Here is a 24,545-nt window from a genome sequence, read left to right on the forward strand (position 1 = left end):
TTTTCCTGCTTAAGCTCCCTGGGTCCTGCCTTTCTGGTGCTGAGGCTGAAGGAGGATGTCACATGTGGGATTCTGCTTAAGGATTCGTTGTTCAGATCTAACAAATTTGGGGGCAGATCTAAATCCATGTGCTAATGAGCTTGGTTACAGCAGGCTTCTGCTATCCTCTTTTAATCTAGAGTATCTGTCTGAGTTCCTTTCCACAGTTAATGATCTTTAATGGTTTTGCTTTTAGTTTTGCCTCTTGGGTCAAAACAGATAAATAGCCCTCACAGATATTTTTAAAATGTGAGTGGAGAGCTCCTGGGTCCCCCCCTCCTTTTTTTCCTTTTGGGTGAACTTATAGCCTGATCAGTCCAGTGATATTTCCCTTCTATCTCCTCTTTTCTCCCAGAGATGGGCAGCAGTGAACCTGTTCCCATTGCAGAAAGTGACAAGAGGAAGAAGAAGAAGCGGAAGGCCCGGGCCACTGACTCCTTGCCAGGAAAGTTTGAAGGTTGGTCACTCTCTTTGATCTCTTAGAGCTGGGTTGGTGGCTTCCCAGGCATGGGAGGAGTGTCCTGGTAGCCCAGGGGTAAAGGTCATAGGATGCATCATCTTAGAGCCAGCTTCATGGTTCCCCGTGTGACAGGCGTGAAAGATAGGGCTGAGAGAGTTTACGGAAAGGGGTGATAGAGAACGCAGGGATGGGAGAAGCTCTTGGGTGGCGCACAAGCCTCCTCTGAATGGTCTGAGCATTTCTTCAGGGAGCAGGAAGGCCAGTGTGTCACAGTTGCACGTGGAGTGAGATCGCCTGGTATGCTTCAGCTGCTTTTCAGGTGTGATCTTTTCCTCAGCTGGTCCTGGAGGAGCTGCCGAGAGGTAGAACAGCCATGTCAGAGGAAGAGGGAACGTCAAGGGCCATGGCTGCAAATGAAACTGAAATCTTCTAGGGAATTCCCTTACGGTCCAGTGGTTAGGACTCTGTGCTTTCACTGCCGTCGCCAGGGTTCGGTCCCTGGTTGGGGAACTAAGATCCCGCAAACCACATGGCGCGGCAGAAAGAAAGAAAGAGGGAGAGAAAGAGGGAGGGAGGGAGGCAGGGAGGGAAGAAGGAAGGAGGAAAGAAAGAAAGAAGGAAAGAAACTTCAGTATTCTATAAGCAGAGAATTCAGCTTATAGAGATTGCACCTACTTGTGCTGGATGAGTTTGACTCTGTTTAATAGTGCATGTTGTGTTCAGGGGACACGATGTTGAGTTGTCAAACATTTTGAACAGTATGTGTGAGGCACCAGGCTCAGTGCTGGTCCTGTTATCACCGGGCACCAGATTGGATGAAGTGACTCATTGGACACTCCTGCGAAGGACTGAAAGGATAAGTAGCTCCTCCTAGAAGTGACCGAGCCCCCATTATCTATTTTGTTTCTTTCATTGTGAAACTTGAAATAGCTTCTCTTTACGGTCCCTCTTTCCAACACTGCAGACATACTAGTGAACTGACTGTTTTGTAGAGTGGTCCTAAAAACAAGCCCTTTATGAGTCAGGAATATTGGACCTCCAGCCACCAACCTATCCTGACACACACAAAGGCTAATACCCAAGTGTCCATTGTAAGAGAAGCACGTCATTTAAAATACTTGCATCTGTGAGACCAAACCTTGATGGAACCAACAGGGTGCTTAATGTAGGTTTTGTCTGTTTGTCTTTAACAGTAGATGTGTGTGCATGGCAGAGGGGGTTGGGGAAAGAACAAAAGTCGCAGGGTTTTTCAGAATAGTTTCCAAATCAACAGGTCTTCCTCTTTCAATGAACACGAGAGTATTTCCTGTTATTCAGGGATGGCTTGTGCAGTTATGGGGTTTCTCATGACTAAGAGTGATAAAATTAATTTCGTGGTTAAAAGTATTCTTCTCAGTAGTCTGTGGGTTTAAATGCTAGGCTGCCTCAAGAGGAAAAAGCTGAAGAATGGAGACCAAGGGAGGAGAGGCCTCGGCAGAGACCATGATAGAGCTATGGCTTCCTTTGGAAGGGGGTCAGAGAGCTTGTGCTCTTTGTGAGGAGCGGGCCTTGGGCGGGCCACCTAAATATACTTTCACCCAGGCCTATTGCTGTGTTAGAGCCGCTCTGACTCAGCACCCTAAAAACCTCAAGGCATCCGTTTGCATCTTCTGTCTCCTGTTTCCTGCCGGTGACTTCTGAAAATGTCTCAAAAACCTCCGACTTAGGGCTTCCCTGGTGGCGCAGTGGTTGAGAGTCTGCCTGCCGATGCAGGGGACACGGGTCCGTGCCCCGGTCCGGGAGGATCCCACATGCCACGGAGCGGCTGGGCCCGTGGGCCATGGCCGCTGGGCCTGCGTGTCCGGAGCCTGTGCTCCGCAACGGGAGGGGCCACAACAGTGAGAGGCCCACGTACCGCAAAAAAATACCTCCGACTTCCATTGTGTGTGGTATAAAATAAAACAGTGCTTTATTCCCCTTTGTATCACCAGTTCCTAGCACAGAGCTGGGCACATAGCAGGTGCTCAACAAATGAGTAAATGAATGAATGATGTCCATTCAAATCACATCCCTTCCGTGAGGATCCCCCAGACTCCCTCAACAGATTTAACCTTTCCCTTCCCCCGCTTTTTTTTACTATGTCTTGTCCCTCTGTGATAATAGAGTGCTGACCACTGCCTGGTTTATTCTGGGGTCACTTGTGTATGTGTCTGTCTTCCCCACTGGATCATGACTCTCAAAGGGCAGGGACTATACTTTATTCCTCGCTGTGTCCCCATCGATGTCGTCTGGCACATAGTAGGTACTCGGGAAGCATGTGCCGAATTGAACCTCTTTCACTGACCTCGTCTCTAAAATGAGGAACAAGATCCTTCAGCGATGTGGCCTGGTTGTTGTGAAGCCGAGTCCCAAGGCAGCTTGGGAGCCCTAGACTCCCGTCATTGAGCACTGCGGAGTCCTCGTGCGCCTGCGCTGTCAGACTGGGGAAGCCAAGTGACACAGCTCTTCTTTCCTTCTATGCAAAGGGGTGACTCATCTTGTTATTCTTCTCACCCATTTCACCTCTAGATACGTACAAACTGACCTCTGAGCTGCTTGGAGAGGGAGCCTATGCCAAAGTTCAAGGTGCCGTGAGCCTGCAGAATGGCAAGGAGTATGCTGTCAAAGTGAGTGTCTCATCTGGATGCCAGGCTTTACTTTGCAGGTAGTCAGTCTTAGCTTGTCCTAAACCAGATAAATTTTATATTCTGCGATATAGTGGCTTAATAAGAATGGGAGCTCTGAAGCTGGATTCACTGGATTCACTGGTTTCTCTACTTACTTGCCATGTAACATTGGGCACGTTACTTAACCTCTTTGTCCTTCAGTTTCCTCATCTGTATAATGAGTGTAATAACAGAACCGATATAGTATATAGCATTGTCATGAGGATTAAATAAGTTAATATGTGTGAAGTGCTTAGAACAATGCCTCTAGTGAATGAAGTTAGCTTCAGGGAGCAGACAGTCAGATTTGGAATTAGAGGGCCTATCTGAATCTCTGTTTTGACAAACTACTACTGTTTGACTTGGGGCAAGTCACTGAACCTCTTTCAGCCTCAGTTCCCGCATCTCTAGAATGAAGATGATAATACCTGCCCTTCCTGTCTCATGGAGTAGTTATGAAGATGAAAACAAAAATGAACTGGTAGAAGTAGAAACATTTTATAAATTACAAGATGCTATACAAGTGATGTACAGCAATGTGGTGATGAGGACCGAGCACTCAGCTTTGTGGCAGGAGAGGTGACTTCCAGCTGCATGACCGTGGAGTGGCTCACCGTATCCCTCTGTGCTTCCATTTGCCGACTCTACATGGAAGAAGGGATGGATCTAGAGCAGTGGTTCTCAAATGTGGTCCCTGCACCAGCAGTACCAGCATGGCCTAGGAACTTGTTAGAGATGCAAATTATCTGGCCCTATCCCAGACCTCCTGAATCAGAAACTAGGGGTAGGCCCCAGCAACATTAATTTTAACAAGCTGTCCGGGTGATTCTGGTATCCAGCAAAGTTTTCAAATCATCTGCCGGAGCCACCATGTCTAAGTGCTGCCTCATATGGGCAAACCCAGCCAAATTGGCTCCTGAAAGAAATGTTTCTTCTTTTAACCAACTGGTCATAGTCCTAGTCCCAGCTGGATTTATAAAGGAGAACACTTCTGCTAAGCCATGTCCCTTTTTGCTGGAGTGTTGCTTCATATGGTAACAAAAGCATTATCTCGATTCCTTGTTGGAAACAGGTCAGTATGAATTACAAGTAATTTTTTTAAAAAAATATGCCTAAGTGTGGTAAAAAAAAAATCAAATGTAAATTGATATTCAAAGATGTGAATACATTTATGGATGACAGAACTATTTCTTCAAGGCTGCCTTTCCTTCATGCTCCATGGCATCTTTGGGCAAACACCAGACCTGGGCTTCGCAATTCTTTGGTTTCAGCAGTTCTGCCCATGTCTCATGTCTCTTCTGTTCTTTGAAAGCTCCCCAGACGTGGGCTACTTCTCCAGCCTGGCTCCACAGTACTTGGTTTTATTAGGACTTTCCCTACAGGCATCCAACTGATGAATCCTAGAGTCTCACGGTTGGAATGGAATTTCAAGGTAATCTGGTCCTCAGCCTCCCCTGTAACTCTTCACATAGTTTTCCATGTTTGGCACCCGCCACCCCCATCTCTGGTCGCAGGAGCTCATTACCTCCTCAGAAAAGTATGCCATTGCTGAATAGTTGCCTGCTAGAAAGTTCTTCCTGACTTTGATCTGCTTGGTGAACAAACGAGCTGAATAGCTTCTGTGCCCCAGCACCTCACCTCTCTGACAGCTCAGAAAATGGGTTCAGTGGTCTACTAACAGACACGTACTTATTTAGAAAATTACTTGATTGTGGATGTTTGTGCTGCTGCATATTGGAGAAGTGTGAAGTGTCCTTGACAGCAGTCTTGGAATGAAGGAACCAGATGTCTGCCCACTCCGCCCATGGAACTATAAGGCAGAGCCAGCTCTGCAGAAGACTTGCCCACAGGCTCTACTAGCAACAGTTTGGGGCTCTGGGTGGATCTGTAGAGATGTGCACGGTCGGCCAGTCCCTGTGTAAACGACCTGCTCAGCTGTTGGCTCCCCCATTCCTTCAGTCAGTACTTGCCAAGCATCTCCACGTACAGGTGGGGAAGAGGAGCAGCCCACAGTATCGTAGGAGAGACAGAGCCTCTAGGTTCTGTGAGAAAAAGCTGTGTAGGATATAAGCAGGTATAGGATAGCAAGGGCTTTGGAGGCAGCTCTGGGCTTGAATTGCAGCCCTGCCACTTACCAGAGCTGTGGGCAAAATGTTTTACCTCTGCCTGTCTTTCGGGATTGTAAGGATTAAGGATTAAGGATTAACTGAGATTATGTACCTAAATGACTTAATACGGTGCCTGCCAAAGGTAGATTCTCAGAAGAATTGCAGAGGTGGCATCTGAGCTGGGCCTTGGGGCTTTAGTTCCTCTTCACTGTATCCCTTATTCCCCTTGCTCTTCCTCCAGCACTAGAAGATCCTTTAGTAGAGCTTGTAAATTCTTATCCTTAAAGCAGACAGAGATGTTTTCAGGGTAGGAGTTTGGTAGAGCTGGTTCTTTGTCTTGCTGGCTGCCTCGGTCTCCCCTGGGTGGCTGGGGGTAGCAACCTCACAGGCTTCGATGGTGATGTACTTGGCCAGAGTCAAACAAGCCCAGGTGGGCTAGAAAGCCCTGGGGCCAGTCGGTTGCTTTGCTGACAGAGCCACAAGGCCTACTCCAGACTTGTGCTTGAAACTGGATTTGGGCTGAATTTGGCCTTGCACTGTCCCAGAGGGCACCCACTGAGGGGTGTTTTGACCAGGTGGGTGTATATGACAGATTTTATTTTTCACACAGATCATTGAAAAACATGCAGGACACAGTCGGAGTAGGGTATTTCGGGAGGTGGAGACGCTGTATCAGTGTCAAGGAAACAAGTGAGTATGGTGTTGGGTTACTTGCTGCTTCTCTGGGGGAATGCTTGGCTGCAGAAAAGGAAGTTATTCTTACCGTCTCCTGACCCCAGCAGTTAGCTCTCACTCTTTCCCCCAGAACTGTGTATAACTCCTTCCATCTTTCAGTGTTGAGAGAGAGAGAGAGAGAGAGAGAGAGAGAGGAGAAGCAGCAGCAGCAAAGAAGCTGTCTTCTATTTAGACTGAAATACTGTACATATCAGGAATTTATGCAAGTTAGAAGAGCAAGCAATCTGAATCAGTGGCTGCTTGGGAAAAAACGGGGCTTTATTTCTTTCAAGCGCCTGTGGAAAGCAGGCTGACTGAGTGTTGCCTAGTAGAAATCTGTAGGGACCTGCTTTAGTTAATAGATGAGGATGATGAGAACTATTAAGACTATTTGCACTTTCTGTTCCTAGCATATTTATATACGTGCAGCTACTACTAAGGGTCCTGAAACCTTGTTTAACACTCGTTGCTTGATAACTGGGCCAAGGTGGTCTCTAGCCCCGTCTTAGTCTACTCACCACCCTCTCCAAATGAATGGCTCTCCCACTGTGGCTTTAAATCAGGGTGACCTCTAAGACGCCGCTCCCCCCTCTCTCTCCCTCCATGGCAGGGTCAGCAGGGAGCCAGTGGCCAGTATTGATGGTTTTGTCATTAAGCTTGGAGGAAGGGGGCTGCTGTTGATTTAACTCCAGGCACTGCCTCTACAATCTTCTTTCAAATTAGGCCATTTGGCCATCTTATTCGGACGCGCTTTTGCTAGTAAATGTCCGGTGTCTCCCAAAATGGTCAGCATTTTTTATGAGGAACAGATTTTTATTTTCAGCCCTGCAGCTTCTGAGTTCAGCATTACAGACTCTACTTGGTTTATTTCGTTCTTTAAAAGAAAAAAAGGCCCCCAACACCTCCAATATCCAGGCTGGTGGCTTCCCTACTGAGTTACAAGACGACCTTGTTGGCAGAGCGCAGGAACGCTCAGGCAGGCAGTGAATGCTCACCGGGGAAGGCCACAAGTGCTACAGTGGCTGGGAACGCAGCCGTTTCATTAAGTAGCGCTTAGCAGTTAGGGTCTAGCGGTGCCCACGTTAGGCCCCAAGTCTATTTGACAGATGTTTCCATTTTCTCCAGGCAATGTAAATACTGCCCCGTGATTTATGGGCAAGAGGGAGGGCAGGTAATTATTTGCTGCTTGCCTCCAGGACACACACCTACTATTCAGTGTTATTAGCCGCAATTGCTTCCAGTCGGCTGCAGATTTTATTCAGTTTAATGTGACTGGGACTTTTTTATAACTCTACCTAGTGGGTTTTAGGGTTGGGGTTTGACAGCACAGACTTGGTGAAAACACCAGAGACTAAACATTATGGAAAGATAAGGTGACCTGAATCTTGCTAACACCATTGGCTTCTTCTCAAACATGGGGCTTTAATAAGCATTCTGATTTCAAGTTGATTTCTGCCCTGTTACAGGGCATTGGTTTTTGTTTTGTTTTGTTTTTTCATTGTGCATTTGTAAGTGGGCTTCAATATATAATACTGTTTTCCCTATTTAAGGAACATTTTGGAGCTGATTGAGTTCTTTGAAGACGACACAAGGTTTTACTTGGTCTTTGAGAAATTGCAAGGAGGTACTTACTGTTGAGTATGTGTTTGGACTTCTGATTAAGACCCAGGGCAGTGATCATCCATCATGAATCCCAGAGACTTCTAAAATGAGTCAAGCTAATAAAAAGGATGAAGGACTTAAAACTGCCCTTGATTTGGGAGAAGGGAGGCCGGAGGGAAGGATGTAATTAGCATTTTGCAGAACTCAGAATGTCACCTGTGTGGACTTCTATAAATGCCTTCTCATTATAATAGGACTCATATATAGATACATTTAGTCATCAATTTATCAGTCCATTGTTTTGATACATTCACTATTTAATGAAGTTAATTATGGGGTCGGAGCTCTTGCATTCATTGTGAAGTCTGAAAAGGCTCACCAGAAGGTGCCATCCTTCAGACGGACAGATGCCATTCTCGACCATCACCACTATCACCCACACATACGATCCCCGGAATATATATTTAAGTTGCTTTTCTGACATAGAGAAGCCCTTTCTCTCCCCATCACTCACCCAGCCCCAGGAAGCATTTGCAAGGTGAAGGTTAGGGAGGATGTCTGGAGCCTAATGGAGGGCTACACGGAGGGGTTTGGTGGTTAAGGGAGCTCCATCACTTACTAGCTGTGTGACCTTGAGCAAGTCACGTAATCTTTCCCAACAGTATTCTCTATATCTGTAAATAAGGATAATGACAGCACCTACCTCCTTGGGACACTGTGCAGATTAAATGAGATAATTCATGTGAAATGCTTAGCTCAGTGCCCCATAGGCACTAAGGGTTCAATAAATGTCAGCTGTAACAATTGGGTATGCTGGGGGCTGTCTTAGAAGTGTGTATAGTATTACTCGCCACTCTCCCTGTAAACAAATTTGAAAACGAGAGACTCACTACAGTAGAGCAAGCCTGAGACCTAGCCAAGAGCCAGTTTTCTCAGAATGTTCCACAGCGTGTTGGGATGCTTTGATTGTTTAATCTGGCAAGTGAAAGATCTTTCATCCCCTCCCCATGACAAAAACCAGAGATAATAAGTAAACATGTGCCATTTTTAGGATACAGAGATGACACCTTCTGCCCCAAAATGCTGGCTTCCAGTGGTGAGCACAGACCACATGGAGCCAAGCCATATGTTCGTGCCTGTGTCTACCCCGCCCCTCCCAACCACACCACCACCATGAATTACCTATCTGAGACGCTTGATGCAGCCGGGGTCATCAGTAACTATATCACTTAGAGCGCAGCTCTACTGAGGGCACACTCAGCGGGTAAAGAGGGTATGTGGTTGGCTCAGGAAAACCCATCCCCCCACGAGTCAGACCATAGGTCCTGCTGAGGAGAAGTCTGCACAGGCTCCGAGACCTGACTTACTGGGCTTGGGTCCTGATGATGCCACCGCTTCCTGGTGTATGATCTTGAGCAAATTGCTTAACCTTTCTTGGCTTCAGGTTCCCCATCTATAGCTGTGTAGTGGGGATGACTCTATTTTGTACATTTTGTACAGTTGCAGTGAGGATAAGATAATCTATTTAAAGAGTATCACATAGTGCTTTGTATATAGTTAACTACCCAGTAAATGTTAGCCATTGACAGCAAAATAATAATAATAAATGGGAAAGTTCAGGGGGAAAGCCATTTTTTTCCCTTTGCTAGACCTTTACATAATGCGTAAAGGTGTGGCTTTTCCATTTGAAGGCATGTGCTTTTGTTTGGACTGAGATCAGGTGCAAGGGAGGAAAAGTTCCTCTAGAGAGGCCCCCAACCTCGTGTGGATTCACTTTTAGTTCTTTTCAATTTCAGAAGCCGAATCTGCCCCAGTGGCATTAATATTTTTTGGTCACTTAAATGGTATTCTCTCTCCCTTCTGTGCTTATCATAGACAGATACAGAAGATAGGCTTCCAGTTCTCTTTGGTCCAGTTTTGTGCTGGTACCTGCTCTGTGCCAGGTACCACACTGCTGCTGGACATTTAGCGATGAATAAGCCTATGTCCCCACCCCAAACTTTTGAAAACTTGGCCTCTGGGAAGTTACACTTACTAGAGCCTGAAAAGGCATTCCTCTGTGTCCCTCTGCTCTCCAGGCTCCATCCTGACCCACATCCAGAAGCAGAAGCAATTCAACGAGCGAGAAGCCAGCCGAGTGGTGCAGGATGTTGCCGCAGCCCTTGACTTCCTGCACACCAAAGGTTAGCCAGGCCTTGGCCGTGGTGGGTGGATTGGGCTGATTGCCTCTGAGGACCAAGGGAGAGGGGCAGGCCAGATAGAGGGCTGGGCCAGGAGCTGGTACAGCTGGCAGGCCCACCCAGGTGGGTGAGGGGGCAGGCCAGGGTGGCTTCTAGATCTCTGATGTGAATGGTGGGTAGACGTGGAGCTATTAAGCAGGATAGGGATACAGGAGAAAGAGCAAGGAGTAAAAAACAATGAATTTCATGCTGAACAAGGTATGTCTGAGTGTGTGTATGTGAATGATCCTTTACTAATGAAGAATGCAAAACTCATGCATAATATGACCTAGACTCTAATATAAATATTTGGGTATTATTCAGTCTAGTCTTTTAAAATATATCACCTGTATTTCTCTTTTCAAAATTGGCATGGTAGTATACCTGTAGTTTTATATCTTGTTCACAAATGGGAAATGCATTTTTCTATTAACATGGTGAGTTTGAGGTATCTGTTGAACACTGTGTAAATAGCAAGGTACTATTGTTTGGATTACACTTCAGTTTACAGTTCCTTAGCTAGAACTTTTGTAGTAGATTAAATATTTTTGCAAATTATATGTTTTTGCATTTCTTGAAATATGTTTGACTATTACATATGTTTTTAAAATTTGCCTAACAGCAGTGCCATGGCAAAAATGAATTCTGGCTTCACCTTTTTACCAGCTGTGTGCTCTCTCAGTAACAATGCCTACCTCCTAGAGCTATGGTGAGAATTAAGAGAGATAATAATGACATCATCAACAGCAGCTAACACTTACGTAGCCCTTGTTATGTGCCAGGCACTATCCTGGGCCTTTTATATATATTGATTCGCTTACATAATTGTGTGTCTCTTGTGTATGTGTTGTATACTTATAACATATACATATATGGGTGGAGCATAGTGCCCAGCACATAGTAGTTCTTCAGTAACATTTCTTCCACCCTCCTCCCCCACCAGGCAGAAGGCATTTTTACTCCTCATACTGATTCCCTTAAAATTACGCACTCTGCCTGGCGGGCGTGGGGGTGGAGCACATGCTCTGAGACTTAGTTCTGCTCCCTTCACTTCCATGGACGTTGGCCAGCCTCATTGGTTGTGAGCGCTCAGGTCCACTTGCAGGCATGCTGCTCCCGCATACCACTGTGTGCCAGTGATACCGTGCAGACTGGTGAGACGTGCCGGAGGGGAGGTTCACCAGTCCACCTCGCTTCCTCCCGTGGCTGAGGAGAGTGCTCCACGCTGACGCTGCCCATGTTGGGGGCCTGACTTGCACATGGGATGAAAATTCCTAGAAGGGGGTGTCTGTACTTTGCACAGCATGATGAATAGCAGTAGTTCTGTTTCTGAAAGCTGGGATGCATGTACGTAACACCTGCCTGACAGAGATTTACAACTGCTCCCCAAGCTGCCTCTGTAGATTGCAAAACTGGGTCACACTTTTTATAAGATCCATACCTTGGAGGGGGGTAAAGGCAGGTTTTTTTGTGTGTTTTTTTGTGTTTGTTTGTTTGTTTTTTTACCAGAATGCACTACAGGGAACAGAGGCTGGTGGTGTCTTAGGAGTTCTGAAGTGCTAGTTAACATCTAGCTGGCCAGCTGCCCATGTGACTAGAAGTTGGAGGGGATGAAAAACGATTTGCAGCTGAACCTGGCTGTTTTCTAAATAACTTTATGCTGGAAAGATGAATTGGGCTAGAACGGGTCAGCCTGAAACAAGTTCCATATTTTAAATACTGGACATACTGCAGCTCAACCTCTGGGAAATGAACCGGAGCAGTTCGATGGCCGGTGTGCTCACGGAGGAGGCCCACTATTACGGCCTGACTCTCAGTTCGCAGGCCGGGGGCAACGGGGCCATCGGCACCTATTTGGAGAGTAAGGCTCCACGTGTGGCTCATGATCCTTTTGTGGGAGCATTTGCTGTAATGGAAAATATCTTTCACTTTTAACGCGGCGAGCTGCAGCCCAGCTCAATTTGTGCAGCCTGGACGTAGTCGCTCTGGGTTCTCATTCAATTAGGTGAGTGATGAAGTTACTTAGGCTACTGGAGCTCAGGTTCTTCTTCCCTAGTGAAGTGCCTCCTGCTGGGGATCTAGAGGGCTGCCTGAGAAGTTGATCAGCAAGGGAGTTGTAGTGAAGCAGAGTCTGCTTTTCCCCATTATTCCACGAATCCTCTGCTGCTTCCCAGTACTTCCAAGCAGTAGCTGTTTGGCTTTTGCTTGACTTTACAGCCCTCTATCTCTGTGCCGTACACTCTGCAGGAGGAAAAAGGAATGGGAGGTTTCTGTGTCCACCACTAGAACACCATGGCCATGAGTTGGTTCTTTGTCTCTGTCTTTGGTTAAAGGGGTTTGCCCCCAGGTGCCTTCTTGGCCAGTTCAGCAACTTTTAATGCCTCACAGGGTAAGCTGTAAATCCTCAGTCTTCTTCAAGGAGGTCTGACCAAAATACAGGAGAGGTTTCTCTTAAGAACAGCACCCTCGGGCCAAAGCTGTCCTTGCTGAGCTTCTGGCAGGACTGTCTTGGACATGCAGAGCAGGTGAGAAGGGAACCAGACAAGCTTTGGGAGACTTGTTAACTAACGCTTGATCCTCTGAACATTCAGGGAGTCCCACTGAAGGAATCTTTTTTTTTTTGAATCGGCCACACAAGAAGAAATGAGGTAGAGCAGTCCCAGCCCCCTGAGATGCTCTTAAACAAGGCACTAATTATTTCTTCATTGCTGTTCCAAGCATCGCTGTTTGCAGGGCTCTTTGCTCTGCTTCATATTAGGCTGCTTATTCTGGGTTGTCAGTGCGGTGCTGAGAGGTAGGCTGGCTGGGATTCATTTAGCCCTTCTTATCCCTGACTGACTTCTAAAGCTTTCGCTTCAAAAGAACTTGCAGAACCAACTGTGCTTTTGGTTTGCGTCTCTGGTTACTTCTGCCTCCTGCAGCTAGTCGATTTTTTAATGTACCATAATTGGGAATTAATTTGCGAACAACAGCATTTGGAAAAAATTAATTGTGTGTGGAATGTTTGATAGTCAAGTGCATATGTTAACCATTTCTTTGCTCTTTGTCATTTCAGGCATTGCTCACCGCGATCTGAAGCCAGAAAATATATTGTGTGAATCTCCAGAAAAGGTACTTAGGGCCTGATTTGGGATGTCACAGTTCATACTGACTCAGGGAAGCCACCCTTACTTTCAGTGTAAATCATTAGCAGCTCTCTCGGCCTCAGGTACCAAGTTGAACTGATTATTATAGGCACATGAGAATATTATACCTAACGTGTAGTGTTTCTACATCCCAAGTAGGGCTAATCCTTGGCCCTTCGGTGCTCTTTATCAGCAGATTGGCTTAAGCCTGAGTGTTTGTAAAATATATGAGACCTGCACAAAATGAATGTTTTCTAATCCGATGCCCCTACCTTTAGAGCAGTAGATGTGAGTCAGACAGCACCTCCATCTTACATCAAGCAGATCTCTGCCTGTAAATGATGTTTATGTTATGGTATATATGCCTGCCGGTGTCCACCACTAGAAGTGATCATAGGAAGCAAGTTCTTGAAAAGGGTTTCTGCTTCCATTTTTACTTCCAAAGATGCCCATTAAAAAGAAGACATTTATACTTGGTGTTGAACAAATGCAGCCTATTTTAATCTTTATCTTAATCTATTAGTAAATGGAAGCGTTTGCATCTTCATAGCATGTATGAATTTGACAAAGTCTTTGTTTGTTAGGAGGGACTTAGGCCCAGGTGGTTTTGATGGCCCACATTCCTAGCTGTGTGTGTATACATGTGCCTATGCATGACACACGTGTCTTGGTCTGGATTAGGGGAGAACTCATAAATAAGGTGTGGCTGTGAGGGAACATGTGAGTCAGCCTGCTACTTACAATGCTTTTGTGGGGAATAGAAATGTATTCGCTCAAATAAATCTTGTGACTTCCTGTCAGTGGCTCTGGCATAAAACTTTCTAATTTATCATGATTATCATTATGGTTATTATTAATAATTATGTTTAACATTTCTTGAGCACTTAACATTGTACCAGGCACTTACACTTGTTTTATCTAGTATTTATAAAATCTCATGAGGTAGACACTATTATTATATTCATTTTATGGGGATAAGGAAACTGAAGCTTAGGTAGATTTAGAAACTTGCCCAAAGTCACTCAGCTGTTAAGTAGTAGAGATTAAAACTAAGGTAGTCTGACCCCAGACTCCACTGGTGCTCTGAACTGCGCTGTCATAGTGCCTCTGGTTTACAGTGTACTTTCATGTCCTTTGTTTCATTTGATCTTCATGACACAGGTTTGTTGCCCCTTTTTATGGCTGACGTTAAAATTAAGAGAGACTGAGTGTAAAAAGACATCATCAAGAAAGTGAAAAAACAACCCATAGAATGGGAGAAAATATTTGCAAATCATATGTCTGATAAGGGTTTAATATCCAAAATATATAAAGAACTTCTAAAGCTCAGTATCAAAAAGACAACTTAATTTAAAAATGGGCAAAGGGCTTGAAAAGACATTTCTCCAAAGAAGGTATACAAATGGCCAGCAAAAACATGAAAAGGGGCTTCCCTGGTGGCGCAGTGGTTGGGAGTCTGGCTGCCGACGCAGGAGACGTGGGTTCGTGCCGCGGTCCGGGAAGATCCCACATGCCACGGAGCGGCTGGGCCCATGAGCCATGGCTGCTTAACCTGCGCGTCCAGAGCCTGTGCTCCACAGTGGGAGAGGCCACAACAGTGAGAGGCCTGCGTACCCCAAAAAAAAAAAACAGAACATGAAAAGATGCTCAACATCCTTAGTCATCAGGGAAATGCAAATCAAAACCACAGTGAGATACCATGTCACACCTACTGGGATAGTTACAATACAGAAAATAGAAAATAAAAAGAGTTGATGAGGATGTGGGGAAATTGGGACTCTTCCCCATCGCTGGTGGGAATATAAAACAGTTCAGCCACTGTGGAAGACAGTTTGGTAGTTCCTCAAAAAGCTAAGCATAGCATTACCATAGCACTCAGCAATTCCACACCTGTGTATATACCCAAAAGAGTTGAAGACAGAGACTTGAACATCAATGTTCATAGCAGCACTAGTCATAATAGCCAAAGCCGGAAACAGCCCAAGTGTCCATCAACAGATGAATGGCTGAACAAAATGTGGTATATCTATATAATGGAATATTGTTCAGCCGTAAAACAGAATGAAGTTCTGACGCGTGCTACCACATGGATGAACCTTGAAACCAGTATGCTAAATGAAATAAAAGGACAAATTTTGTGTGATTCCACTTATATGAAATATCTGGAATAGGCAAGTTCATAGAGACAAAAAGTAGATTAAATGTTACTGGGGCTGGAGAGAGGGGAAATGGGGAGTTATTGCTTAATGGGTAGAGTTTCTGTTTGATGTGATGTGACAGTTTTGGAAACATACTGGTAATGGTTGCCCAACAGCATGAGTGTAATAATGCTACTGAATTGTACACTTGAAAATGGTTAAAATGGCATGTTTCTGTTATATATATTTTAACCACGTGAAAAAGAGAAGCTAAGTGAAAAAGAAAAGAAGAAAGCTAGAATGTAAGGCAGAGAAAAGGGATGGAGGAAAGAAAGAGAGGTGGGAGCTGCAGTAGGTAAATGGCAAATGGGGCCTAGCACTTTTGACTGGCTGCTGTGCTATTCCACCACGCAGGCCATTCTCATGCACTCACACAGCGCCTCCCCCTTGGCTCCAGAGATGACTCATGCTCTCTGCAGTCTCAGGCGCAGCATCTAGTCCCAGTGGACTGGGCTGCTATGTTGATGCTGCCTAGAGTGACCAACCATCCCAGTTTGCTCGGGCCTAAGGGATTTCCTGGAATGCAGGACTTCCGGTGCTTAAACCCAACAAAACCCCAAGTAAGCAAAGACAGGTTGGCCACCCTAAGCCACTTGAGGTGGTCAAGGGTTTTATGCAAAACTCCTTTGCCCTGCAGTGAGTGAGCTACAAGGAGTCTTTCAGGAATACGTGCTAACTTCTCTAACTTCTGAGTTGCAACCTACATTGTTGGCGAGAGTTCCATAGGTTTGCTCCTTGTCTTATACGACGTTCACAACCACAGTCTGACCCCGTGTAGTGCACACATTTTCTCCTAGTCGGGAAATAAGGAAAGAGCATGGAGAAGGGGACACCTGAGGACAAATCCTCAGGTGATTTCTAGTTCACTCAAGAAGAGGAAACATGACTGCCAGGTAAAGCTGGGCTTCAGTGTGGCAGCCACACTGTGGCAGTATATACCCACATAGACACGCTGTCTCCTCACGCCCCTTGGCTGCTCCTATTTGTAACGTTGCTTCCTGCTTTCCGTTTCAGGTGTCTCCGGTGAAAATCTGTGACTTTGACTTGGGCAGTGGGGTGAAACTGAACAACTCCTGCACCCCCATAACCACACCAGAGCTGACCACTCCAGTATGTATGGCTGGGCACCTGTGCCCTCTCCTTCTGAGCTCCTGTCCCTAATGCTCTGGAGACCAGAACAGAGGGCTAAGGAAGGGAAACCAAGTGTATCTGCTGCTGCCTGAGTTGTTGTTTGGCCTCACTTCCTATCTTCACAACCACCCCCATCCCCCACCCCTCCCCTGCTTAGGTGCTAGTGGAACTGACATTAGAGCTTTCAGTCTGGGGTGGGTGCACTGCTAATGAGGAGACTAGTTATATCTATAAGAACAGGCTGAGCCCTGACTCCTGACCCAGGTAAAGACAGACACTACTCTCAGCCCACTCTTGCATATGAGCATGTGGACAGCTCCCATTCCCATGGTAGAGTTGGGGCACGTCCACCTTATGGTGAAGGTTAGGGAGCGTGGCCTCTGTGGCAAGAACTGAGAGGTCTTTGCACGTAAGGGCCTGGCTGAGTTATCCTGTTGCTTCTCTTACGTCCCATTTCCTGCCCAGATGGTGCTGCTGGGAGCTATTTCTTACTAAGACATCTCTTGTACATACTGGATATACTATAATTATTATAATTCTTTTGAGATTTGCACACTTCAAAAGTGAGTTTTCCTAATTTTTTTTTTTTTTTTTTGGCTGCATTGGGCCTTTGTTGCTGTGTGCGGGCTTTCTCAAGTTGCAATAAGCAGGGGGCTACTCTTCGTTGCAGCACGCGGGCTCAGTAGTTGCAGCACACAGGCTCAGCAGTGGCGGCGCACGAGCTTAGTTGCTCTGCGGCATGTGGGATCTTCCCAGACCAGGGCTCAAACTCGTGTCCCCTGCATTGGCAGGCGGATTCTTAACCACTGCTCCACCACAGAAGTCCCTAATAATCTTTTTTTAAGACGTTTTAAAATATGCCCGTGTCTCATTCTAAGCAACATTATTAGAGATGTCTCTGTATTAGCTTCTACTACACTGAGCTACCTTATTCTCAAAGGCATTAACTCTGATTGCCAATAACAAAGAAAATGCCCTTTCTCCACTCACCATCTTCCCATCAAATTAGTTGTGTATGTTGCAAGGCTGGGGGGAGGGTTGCCTCCTGGTGAGCCTGAAATAATGAAGAGGGAAGCAAAAAGAGTTTGTTTTGTTTTTATCAGCAGTCTTCTATGCAGGTATGGGAGGAAGGACTCCTGGATTCTTGACCTGGGTTTGCCACTGATGTGCTTGAACAAATCCCTGTCCCATTCTAGTCCTTGGTTTTCCCATCCATAAATGGGAGAAGTGAGGAGATCAGCTTTGTTCTAAGAGCTCTCCTAGCTTTGATGGTCTCTTAATTCTAAATTCTTATTCTTCCATGCTCAAAGCTAGCAGGGAAGCTTGGCAGGACTTCACTTTAAGAAATCCTTGCTGGGCTTCCCTGGTGGTGCAGTGGTTAAAAATCCACCTGCCAGTGCAGGGGACACAGGTTTGATCCCTGGTCCGGGAAGATCCCACTTGCCACAGAGCAACTAAGCCCGTGTGCCACAACTACTGAGCCTGCGCTCTAGAGCCCATGAGCCACAACTACTGAAGCCCTCATGCCTAGAGCCCATGCTCCGCAAGAAGAGAAGCCACCGCAATGAGAAGCCCGCGCACCGCAACCAAGAGTAGCCCCCGCTCGCTGCAACTAGAGAAAAGCCCACGCACAACAACAAAGACCCAACTCAGCCAAAAATAAATAAATAAATTTATAAAAAGAAAAAGAAAGAAAGAAATCCTTGCTTTATGGAATTGGATCTCCTCCCAAGAGCTATGCTCCTGGTACATTGAAGTATCTGCTCATTGAGTGACTGTTTACAGAGAGCCAGGGCAGGGAGAGATTCCTGGAGCTTCTTGACCAAGGGTCTCTGCCTACTGGAGAAGGACCTGAGAAGATAAGGTGACCTGGAACTAACTGGTCCTGTGGATTGTGGGGAATGATAGGACTCAGTTTACAAATGTCTAGTGGCCCAGCTTTTCTAAGTGCCGGAGTGGCACCAGTCAAGCTCTCTGGCCGACTTTCTCAACAGCTTCTTACTCTGCAACTCCATCCTCTTGCTCAAGTCCCATTACGGTCCCCTCCCTGTAACTAAGCCTCTCTCTTCTCTGCCATTTCCCCATCTCCACCTCTGGCCCCGCCCAGTGTGGCTCTGCAGAATATATGGCCCCTGAGGTGGTAGAAGTCTTCACAGATAAGGCCACTTTTTACGACAAGCGCTGTGACCTGTGGAGCCTGGGTGTGGTCCTCTACATCATGCTGAGTGGCTACCCGCCCTTTGTGGGTCACTGCGGAGCCGACTGTGGCTGGGACCGGGGAGAGGTCTGCACAGTGTGCCAGGTGAGCACAGGGTCTGCTGGGAGGTCAGGTGGCTGGGGGAGGCCAAGCAGGACTTGTGCCTGATATGGAATGGGGTGTATCGTGCCCTTCCCTCTCAGTCCAAGAGCAGCCACCAGGTGAGATGGAGATCATCAGGCCCTCAGTCCAGAGAGGAGTTCAGGGGAGGATTGTTAGAGAATATCATTCCTGAGCTGAGTGAGTCTCAAAGGAGGAGTCTGGCCCCCTCCAGGAGGGGAAGAGAGGCAAGAAATGCAAGTAGAAGGAACAGCACGAGCAAAGATAGGAGGTTTGAAACAGTGGTGTATGTTGAGGGAGGAAGAGGAAGGATAAGGATTCTGGTGGCGGGAGATGAGCCCCGTCATCTGGATGGAGGGCCCTGGATGAAAGGCCGAGGAATTGGGTATTGTTCTCTAGTTGACATTCCTCACTCCTCACCCACCTGGCCCTCCAAGTAGCATTGTCATCCCACCCACCCTGGGCGTTCTGTGTGGTTGGATGATTCAGGGGAGGGTGGGGATTGGGGAAGGGGCCCTAGTCTGGGAAATACCCAGGCCACTAGCCACAGGTGCAGCTGAGGTCGATTGGACCCACATGATCAGACCATGACAGGCACACCCTGCCCATCCCCTGGCCAGTGTGGCCTCAGTAGGAATTTCCTTTACCTAGAACAAGCTGTTTGAGAGCATCCAGGAAGGCAAGTATGAGTTTCCTGACAAGGACTGGGCTCATATCTCCAACGAGGCCAAAGACCTCATCTCCAAGCTCCTGGTTCGAGACGTGAAACAGAGACTGAGTGCCGCCCAAGTTCTGCAGCACCCGTGGGTGCAGGGGGTGAGTGACTGGTTGGGGGGGTGGGGGCGTCCACCTCTTCAGGGCTGCAGCAAGGCGTGAGGAAGCTCTCACACCCCCGTGGCTGATCTCAGCTGGAGGGAGCCGGATGGCAGCTTCAACCCCTGTGCACGTAGAACTGAACTGACCCCTGGCCTAACCCCACACCGAGTGCCTTACAGATGTCACTGACTCGGCTCTAACCTTGGCCACAGACTAAGCCCCAGGCGGCGCATGCCCCTCTGGAATGGAAGAGGCCTCTGGGAGATTCTCCATGTGCGTCCCACTATTGGCAGAGGCACCCAGCAGAGGGAGCAGCCTGGATGGTAGCACCATCCCCTTATACAGAAATTTCCTTAGCTGAGAGCGCGCAGAAACAAGGCCTTTCCACCCTGCTTGCTGTGCGGCTGCACTGGGGGCTCATAGGTTCCCCTTGTGCTGCTGGGGTCTGGCTGCAGCTTTCCTGAAAGGCAAAGGCTGGTGTTTTCCCCAAAGGAAAGCTCCAAGTCTTCACTAGAAAACATTTTTAACCATCCTCCTCAGTTAATCATGATACCAGACCTCTGTCCCTCCAAAGGGTCTGCCAAACCTCCTGTGATTTACTGTGTCTTCTTGGTCTGCCAGTCCCTAGCCAGCCTCAGTGGAAGGAAGCAAGCGTTGCCAGCCCCAGTTACAGGTGGGAACCCAATCCATGGGTCTCCAAGTGGCTGATTCTCAACCACCCAAGAGCTGCTGCAGCCACCCAAGTGCTGCACCACTGAGCACTTACCACATGCCAGACACTGGCAGTAGTGGGAGGAGCGAGACCCAAGCTCTGTCTTCCTGTTCTGATGGGGAGAGGGAACCAAGGGAATAAATGATAGGATAGTACGTCAAAAGTGTTATCAAAAGTGTTCAGGGGCTTCCCTGGTGGCGCAGTGGTTGAGAGTCCGCCTGCCGATGCAGGGGACACAGGTTCGTGCCCCGGTCCGGGAAGATCCCACGTGCCGCAGAGCGGCTGGGCCTGTGAACCATGGCCACTGATCCTGCGCGTCCGGAGCCTGTGCTCTGCAACGGAAGAGGCCACAACAGTGAGAGGCCCGCGTACCGCAAAAAAACAAAACAAAACAAAACAAAGTGTTCAGGGCACCAAAGGACAAGGACCCACCTCTGCTTGGGACAGGGGTTGGGGGGCAGCAAGGAATGGGGACTGTCTCATGGGAGAAGTGACCCTGGAGCTGGGTCTCGGAGGGTGATTAGGACTTTGCCAGGTAAAGAGAGGGCTCTCCATGCAGAGGCAGCTCGGTTGGGGTCTGTACCTTGCTTTCTGTCTCCTTGGAAGGTCTGACCCTGCAGGCATGCATGGGCAAGTCCCTGTGCTGGGCCCGAGCCTCTAGTAACCTACCCACTCTGCTGGCTTGGGTGGGGGCAGCTCTTGAAAGAGGGAGCAGCGCTTACCCACACATCTGTCCTTCCCGTTCTAGCAAGCTCCAGAAAGGGGACTCCCCACGCCGCAAGTCCTCCAGAGGTAAATGCTCCTGCTGCACTCCACGCCCTTGCTCATTTGGCTTTGACTTTCCCCTCAAGCTCTCAGCCACACTGGGGCCCATCCCCCCGTGGGGGACGGGGAGTCCATCTCTAGGCTCAGGTATCCTCTTCCTGAATGGGCTCCTGGCCTCCCAAACCCAATCCATGGGTCTCCAAGTGGCTGATTCTCAACCACCCAAGAGCTGCTGCAGCCACCCAAGTGCTGCACCACTGAGCACTTACCACATGCCAGACACTGGCAGTAGTGGGAGGAGCGAGACCCAAGCTCTGTCTTCCTGTTCTGATGGGGAGAGGGAACCAAGGGAATAAATGATAGGATAGTACGTCAAAAGTGTTATCAAAAGTGTTCAGGGGCTTCCCTGGTGGCGCAGTGGTTGAGAGTCCGCCTGCCGATGCAGGGGACACAGGTTCGTGCCCCGGTCCGGGAAGATCCCACGTGCCGCAGAGCGGCTGGGCCTGTGAACCATGGCCACTGATCCTGCGCGTCCGGAGCCTGTGCTCTGCAACGGAAGAGGCCACAACAGTGAGAGGCCCGCGTACCGCAAAAAAACAAAACAAAACAAAACAAAGTGTTCAGGGCACCAAAGGACAAGGACCCACCTCTGCTTGGGACAGGGGTTGGGGGGCAGCAAGGAATGGGGACTGTCTCATGGGAGAAGTGACCCTGGAGCTGGGTCTCGGAGGGTGATTAGGACTTTGCCAGGTAAAGAGAGGGCTCTCCATGCAGAGGCAGCTCGGTTGGGGTCTGTACCTTGCTTTCTGTCTCCTTGGAAGGTCTGACCCTGCAGGCATGCATGGGCAAGTCCCTGTGCTGGGCCCGAGCCTCTAGTAACCTACCCACTCTGCTGGCTTGGGTGGGGGCAGCTCTTGAAAGAGGGAGCAGCGCTTACCCACACATCTGTCCTTCCCGTTCTAGCAAGCTCCAGAAAGGGGACTCCCCACGCCGCAAGTCCTCCAGAGGTAAATGCTCCTGCTGCACTCCACGCCCTTGCTCATTTGGCTTTGACTTTCCCCTCAAGCTCTCAGCCACACTGGGGCCCATCCCCCCGTGGGGGACGGGGAGTCCATCTCTAGGCTCAGGTATCCTCTTCCTGAATGGGCTCCTGGCCTCCCTCTCCTTGCTCCTCTTCCTTGTCTCCCTCTACACTAGGTCTGGCTCCCTCTCTTCTCTTCTTCCACCTGGATGGCTTCCCCTGCCCCAGCATCTTTAAGATCCCGCCTTAGGCTGTTTGCAGGAGAAAAACCTGTTTTGTGGATCCACATGAATCCTAACTGGAAATCACTATTTACAGCCCGAAGCATACCAAGGTTTCCTTCTACCGCTGCGGGTTGGTGAAAGTAGCGGGAACCTGGGGCCTTGTAAGGCAGAGGGACCAAGTGTCATATACACTACTAGACAAACAATAATAATGGCCACTGTATAGGAAATACTTAACCACCCGCCAGGTATCGTACTAAGGGCTTTACATATATTGAATCTCATAAGCTTTACGATATATTTAAAAAAGAGGTGCTCCTATTGCCCCATTTTATAGATGAGAAAACTGAGGAATAGATAAGTTAACTTACTCAAGGCTACACAGTAGCCTAGGGAGTGGGACTTTGAAGGCAGATGTGTTTGACTCTAGTGCCTTTTAACACTAGATCATGTTCCCAGTGAGCACTCCCTATTCCCCAAGGGCCAGGGCTAAATAAAGCCTCATGGGAAGCCCTCTGGGAACCAACCTCCTGACCAGTTTCTGGGAGTTAAACAGGGAAGTATTACACCTTTATAGTCACAGTTCATTTGAGCCCAGCTTGGGTTCCTCCCTGATTCTTTAGAGCTGCATCCAGATGCCTTGAGGCTCCAAACCTCAGATCCACCTTAGAAAACTGATTCAGCAAACCCAGAGTGCCCGTTACATGCTAGTCCTGAGCTGGGTTCTGGGGACACAGACGTAAAGGCACAGCCCCTGCTCTTGGAGCCCCCTGTCCTGACAGGGGAGAGCGATGTACGTGGGTGAGTTTCAAGTGCCGTGACCCTTCCTCTGGTAGAGCGTGTGCAGGGCTCAGAAGAGGGGGCTCTGGATGGAAGGCGGCATTTGTCCCAACTCTTAAGTCCAGAGACTGTCCTTGAGGCTCAAAGCCTTTCCAGCCCCAGTGAAGTCAGATTCCAAACCCATGCAGGAACTTCAGAGAGCAGCCTGTGCCAGCTCAGAAAAATCCAGTGGGAGCATAGTACCGCAGCAACTGGTGCGGGTGTCGAGGAGCTGGCTGGCGGACCCCACTGAGCCCTGCCTCCCTCTCTTCTCTGCTTCCCCCATCCCTGCAGAAATAGCAGCACAATGGACCTGACGCTCTTTGCGGCCGAGGCCATCGCCCTTAACCGCCAGCTGTCTCAGCACGAGGAGAATGAACTGGCGAAGGAGTCAGAGGCGCTGGCCGAGGGCCTCTGCTCCGTGAGGCTTTCCCCTCCCTCCAAGTCACGCCTGGCCCGCCGGAGGGCGCTGACCCAGGCAGGCCGCAGTGGAGACACGCAACCGAACCCAACACCCACAGCGCTCTGTCCCACTCCGGGCCCCAGGCCCGGCCCCACTGGAAACCTGTGAGGGGCCTGCTCTGCGGCTCCATCCAGGCCTTTTCATCCACAAAGGCTCTCATCCTCCTTTCCCCAGAGTCCTCAAGGAAAAAGCTTTTTCCTAAGGGGTTGTCTTTGAAAGGCAAACTATCACTTGTCACTTTGCATAATTGCCTGCGGCAGGGACATCTCTTTACTGGGCTCCTGCCCACCTGCTCACCCGCCTGCGGATCGAGGATCCAGCCTGCTCTCACCGGCTGGGGCTGCGGCCTTCAGGGAGCCAGCCTTGAGAAGCGTCAGTTGACAGAGGCTCTTCCCTCTCTCTGCACTGTCACCCCCCTCTGGCGGTCCTTCCACCTTCCTCTGTCCTCCGGACGTCCTCCCCCTTGGCTGAGGGAAGCCATCCCCTCGATTCAGGGAAGGGCAGGGAGCCTTCTGCATTCAGGAGGCCAGATCCGTCTTCCAGTCGATAGCTCAGAGAAGCACATAATCTTTCTTTGCCATGACCAAAATGTGTCCGTCATTTATCATCCTCTACCTGGTTTGGGATTGCTGCTGAAGTCAGTATTATTTCGTGTTTTACAATATTTGGCATTTTTTCTAACCGTGCTCTTCTGACAAAGATGAGACTTTAAACTCCCACTGTGAGCCCATGGACTTTCCAGAGCTCTTAGGGTTCACTTTTCTCTCCTGAACTTCCATGCATTTGGAAGGTTTTAATGAGCTATTTCCTATTACTCTAACTGGTTTTAAGCTGTTCAGATGATGAGTCACTCAGAGACCAGTGTGTCTGCTGCTACCTTCCTGGTGTGGAGGGCAGCGCAGGTCTGGGGCACTGAGGAGCTCTGTGCCTGATGTGGAGCCAGTCCGGAGGCTGCCCAGCCACCCTGGTCTGAGCCGTGTGGTGCCTTCTGCTGGGGAGCTGATAGCTGAGCATCAGTGGAGCTGCTTAGTTATCTAAGAAAATCGGTTTGCATATGTCACATGTTTTGACAACACAAGGATGCTATTATGCATTGTGCTTATTTTAATAAAACTGTTTTAAATTCTA

At 48.4% G+C, this 24,545-nt stretch overlaps 1 protein-coding gene across 7 annotated transcripts in view; it reads left to right on the top strand.

Moving 5' to 3' along the window:
- MKNK1 (MAPK interacting serine/threonine kinase 1) overlaps nt 1-24,545 on the top strand; it is a 43,695-nt gene extending 19,150 nt beyond the window's left edge. For 3 of the 7 annotated variants that reach the window (XM_024746167.1, XM_024746165.1, XM_024746166.1), the window contains 11 exons: nt 395-496; nt 3,047-3,144; nt 5,902-5,981; nt 7,556-7,629; nt 9,686-9,790; nt 12,882-12,937; nt 16,164-16,259; nt 18,388-18,582; nt 19,249-19,413; nt 20,874-20,917; nt 23,249-24,545. In XM_024746167.1, the coding sequence (XP_024601935.1) occupies nt 397-496; nt 3,047-3,144; nt 5,902-5,981; nt 7,556-7,629; nt 9,686-9,790; nt 12,882-12,937; nt 16,164-16,259; nt 18,388-18,582; nt 19,249-19,413; nt 20,874-20,917; nt 23,249-23,525 (1,290 nt within the window). In that variant the 5' untranslated portion in view covers nt 395-396 and the 3' untranslated portion in view covers nt 23,526-24,545. Of the gene's footprint in view, nt 1-394; nt 497-3,046; nt 3,183-5,901; nt 5,982-7,555; nt 7,630-9,685; nt 9,791-12,881; nt 12,938-16,163; nt 16,260-18,387; nt 18,583-19,248; nt 19,414-20,873; nt 20,918-21,853; nt 21,898-23,248 lie in introns of those variants that run through there. The other 4 variants (XM_024746163.1, XM_024746164.1, XM_024746168.1 and 1 more) reach the window with 4 other exon arrangements.

This window comes from Neophocaena asiaeorientalis, unplaced genomic scaffold (assembly GCF_003031525.2).
Source record: "Neophocaena asiaeorientalis asiaeorientalis breed wild unplaced genomic scaffold, Neophocaena_asiaeorientalis_V1.1 scaffold51, whole genome shotgun sequence".
NCBI lineage: Eukaryota > Metazoa > Chordata > Mammalia > Artiodactyla > Phocoenidae > Neophocaena > Neophocaena asiaeorientalis.